This window comes from Wolffia australiana, chromosome 11 (genome assembly GCF_029677425.1).
Source record: "Wolffia australiana isolate 7733 chromosome 11, ASM2967742v1".
NCBI classification, from domain to species: domain Eukaryota; kingdom Viridiplantae; phylum Streptophyta; class Magnoliopsida; order Alismatales; family Araceae; genus Wolffia; species Wolffia australiana.
This window is the reverse complement of record NC_135845.1, coordinates 8,333,664-8,337,500: the sequence shown is the minus strand read 5'-3', so window position 1 is coordinate 8,337,500 and position 3,837 is coordinate 8,333,664. Positions and strand designations below refer to the sequence as shown.

Sequence of the window (3,837 nt, the reverse complement as noted above, 5' to 3'; positions counted from 1 at the left end):
TGATTGGGGTAAATGATACGATCCTCTACCCCCAAGGGTATCTTAGGAATTTTAGCCCACTTGGGGCATTTCAGTCATCTCATGTTTATGGTAGGCTGCTTCCGCCTCTTATAAATATGTATAGCCCTCCCTTGAGGAGGGCAGTCAAGACTTAAGGTAAGATTGGCCTCTTGGCTCACTATCTCGATCCTCCCTGTCTCAGTCCCATCCCCTTAACCGTCCAATGATCCCCGTTCCCCGTGATCGTCTCACCTGATCTTACCCCTTAACCATCCAGCCGGCTCATCCCTGGTCGATTCCTACCTCCTCTGTTCAACCCCTCCTATCATTCCCGTTTCGACCCTCCTACCCCGGGAACTTCTACCTCGCCTCGTCCTCTACTCTCCTCTCGATATGAACCTAGATCAAGGTTCGTATCAGTAAAAACCCAGGACAGAGAAAAAGTTACTCACCGACTCCCGGTCATCTTTTTCCCCATTGGTTGATTGAATGTGGGTTAAATAATGCTGCGGTATTCTCTTTACAGAGAAATAGTCGGTATTTTTTCCACGATGGCACAGTTAGAGTTCATCCTTTGCCTTCAATGGCGATGTTTTTGACTGTAACTTGAGACTTTTCAATCAAGTTTGTAATTGAGATCACGAGACTGTGATTATCACGTTTCCAAACTTGCTATGTTTTTTTCTCCCTTTGGAGCCAAATCCTCCAGATCACTACTGGTAAAGTTCCTTCTTCACTTTCATTGGCGACCTCATTCTTTTCAATCATGTTTCTGACTGAGATTGTTAGCATGAGATGATCGACAGCAATCGAGGAAGCAGTTGTGATCTCCTCTTCCTCAGACGTCAGAGCATTTGAAGGGTTCTCTGGACATTATTTTGCACATTAATTGTTTTTTATGATTTTTTCAATACTTGCTTTGATTTTTTTCTCCCCATCAAGGTTCAGTCTTTGATATTTTTTATAAATCCTTAATGACTGCGGGCTTATGCAGTGTTTGTGTTCTTCTGCTTTCAATTGCAAGATCATTTCTGTGGATTCTTTCTGTCACTTAGATTCTTTTCGATCAGGTTTCTGATTGAGATTATGTTTCATATCTCATATATTCATCGGATCTTTGAGCATTTGAAGGGTTGTTTTGGCATGATTTTCTAGATTAACCGTCGTGTTATGAGATCTAAATCTCCACGTTTGCATCGTTTTGAGATCATCTCGAATTTTTCTTCTTGCAGAAATTGAAGACTGGCGTTGTGAAGAAGAGCGTCAATCCAGAGTGGAATGAGGAGCTGACCTTGTGCGTTCTCGATCCCTCACACCCGATCCACCTTGTGAGTCCTCTCCTCTCTCTCTATCTCTGTTTCTCCTCTCTATACCTCTTCCTTCTCACTTTGTAACTCTCCTCTCTTGTATCTCTCTCTGTGGCCCTCCTCTCTCTATTTTCCCCCTCTTTCTGTCTCTCTATCAGTGCTCTTTTAATATCTCTCTGTGTCTTTCCTATCTTAATCTCTCTTTATATCCTCTTTTTCTCATCTGGGCATTTTCGTCTGGCTCTTCTCTCCTCTCTTCTTTATTTCTCTAACTTTTCCTGGCAAGGTCTTAGATGTTTTCATGCAATGGATTATCCTCCTCTCTCTCTCGCCCTCTCTTTCGTTGGGCTTCTTCCGGCCAAATCTTGAATAATTTCTTGATTTCTTCAATAATTTATGTGGCTCTCTCTCTTGTCTTGGTTTTTCCAGTCAGATCTAGGATAATATCTTGCCTGGCTTGTTATTGTCCAATCTTCAAATCCCTAAAATTTCTTCAAATCCCTAAAATTTCTCTGGATCTCTCTCTTTCTCTCTCTCTCTCTTGTCTGGTTTGTTATGAAAAGGTCTTGTATAAATGCTTGGGATCCTCTATAGTCTTCTCTCTCATGCAAAGTTCATGGCAGACACTTTCACTGATTTTTTGAATTTCGTCTTGGATCAGAGTGTATATGATAAGGACATACTGGGCCGGGACGACAAGATGGGGAACGCAGACATTGACGTTATGCCATTCATTCAGGCAGTGAGGATGGGTCTGCAAAACCTTCCCGAGAGCGTGATTGTCAAGAACATCATCCCCAGCCGCACTAACTCCCTGGCAGAGGAAAGCAAGATCCATTTCCGAGATGGCAAGCTCGTCCAGGACATAGCCCTCCGCCTTCGCGATGTCGAGTCGGGTGAGATCGAGCTCCAGCTGAATTGGGTCGACCTCCCCCCCACCCAGCTTCACGAACGCCGTCACCACCATCACCATATGGGTCACCATGGCTGAGCTTCCCGGGTAATACTCAGCTCTTGCCTACTGCTTTCCAAGCAAGATTTTAATTTTCAGCAATTACATAAGAAAACTGTGTTTTGAGTCGTCGAAATAACTTAGGGCTCACATCACCTTAAATTATACACAATGAATCAGAGGAGAATCAGTTATAAGGCTTGTGGACAGATAGACATGGTTGTTCTGTTCTGTTCGTTTTAAACGAACAAAAAATTCGCACAAAAGAACCGCGCAGGGCCTTGTTCTTTGTTCTGTTCTTTTTTTTTTTCAAAAACGAACAAAATTCACACATTCGCTCAAATTCACACATTCGCACAAAGCGAACAAAAGAACCGCACGTGGGTCTGTGCGATGTTCTGTTCAAATTTGTTTTTGTTCTGTTCGGAAAACCGAACAGAACGAACAATTTGCACAAAAAGAACAGAACGACCATGTCTAATGTTCCGTCCTGTACTATCATCAGTCATAGGTTCTGCCCTCCCGGCATAAACAGGATGAAAGCTTTTGTGACTACTGTGTCGTGCCATCTCGTTCCATCTCATCATCAGGGGCCTTTGATTTACTCTTGATTTTCAACCGTCCTCCGTTCTTCAGTCGTCTGCTACGTCCGACCCCTCGTATGGAAACAGAAAAAAAATTGTAGACTGTGTGATGGATGACTGGCCAAGATGGTGCTTTGTCCCGTGCCATGCATCACACTCTAATTTCCGTCGTCGTCTGTCTTCGAGCCTTGCACACAAGTAAAACTTGCAGAGAACCAGTTTGAAGTCGTGGTATGTACGGTGCATCACCTTGTGTCTCATCATTCAGTGGTTTGTTCCTTACCGGAGACTCTGTGATCGATGACTTGCCAAAATGTCGTTCTGTCCCTTGCCATGGGCGCATTACATTCCGATTTCCGTTGTCCATCTTCAAGACTTGTATACGAATAAAACCCACACAGAATCAGTTAGAAGTAGTGATATTATTGTAATATTCTTTTGTTTGGATTCATTTCACTAGATAAAGGTGGAAATCCTGTTGTTTAATCAAATCTGGATTTGTTGGTTTAGGTTGTCTCCTAGTGCATCAAACTTCCCTGTGAAGTTTAAACTACTAATCTTCTAGATCCGTATGAGATTCAAATTTTTCCCATTACATTCATCGGAATTTCCATTTACTTATATCCAACATTATCAATTTGTGTTTTGAAACTAGGTATGTATTACTTTAATATTATTTAAGACAGCTTTTAAAGTGTAATTCAGATTAAATACCCACTTAATAGTTTATATCCAGCAGATTGAGCTCGATATCAAGTGGGCCTGCTTGGAATTGCATTCTTCGATGGAGGAATATCGCTCTTGGTATTCAAGTTTCTGGAGTTCTTTTGTGTTTGATTTCTGGAGAAGTTGTGCTTTTACTTTGACAAATACAAATGTTTTAGATTAATAGTTGCCTGCATACTAAAGAATAATGTGGCTATAACATGACACTTTGTATCTAGTTGTTGTGATTTATGTGCTCTTGATGGTAAATATATCTGATTGTTCGTAA

The 3,837-nt window shown here is 41.8% G+C and overlaps 1 protein-coding gene across 3 annotated transcripts in view; it reads left to right on the top strand.

Moving 5' to 3' along the window:
* LOC144709400 (GTPase activating protein 1-like) overlaps nucleotides 1-3,837 on the top strand; it is a 5,833-nt gene extending 1,996 nt beyond the window's left edge. Inside the window, exons 2-4 of one of the 3 annotated variants that reach the window (XM_078582948.1) lie at nucleotides 1,233-1,328; nucleotides 1,969-2,307; nucleotides 3,580-3,837. In XM_078582948.1, coding sequence (XP_078439074.1) covers nucleotides 1,233-1,328; nucleotides 1,969-2,298 — 426 coding nt within the window. In that variant the 3' untranslated portion in view covers nucleotides 2,299-2,307; nucleotides 3,580-3,837. Of the gene's footprint in view, nucleotides 1-1,232; nucleotides 1,329-1,968; nucleotides 2,308-3,568 lie in introns of all 3 variants that reach the window. The other 2 variants (XM_078582949.1, XM_078582947.1) reach the window with 2 other exon arrangements.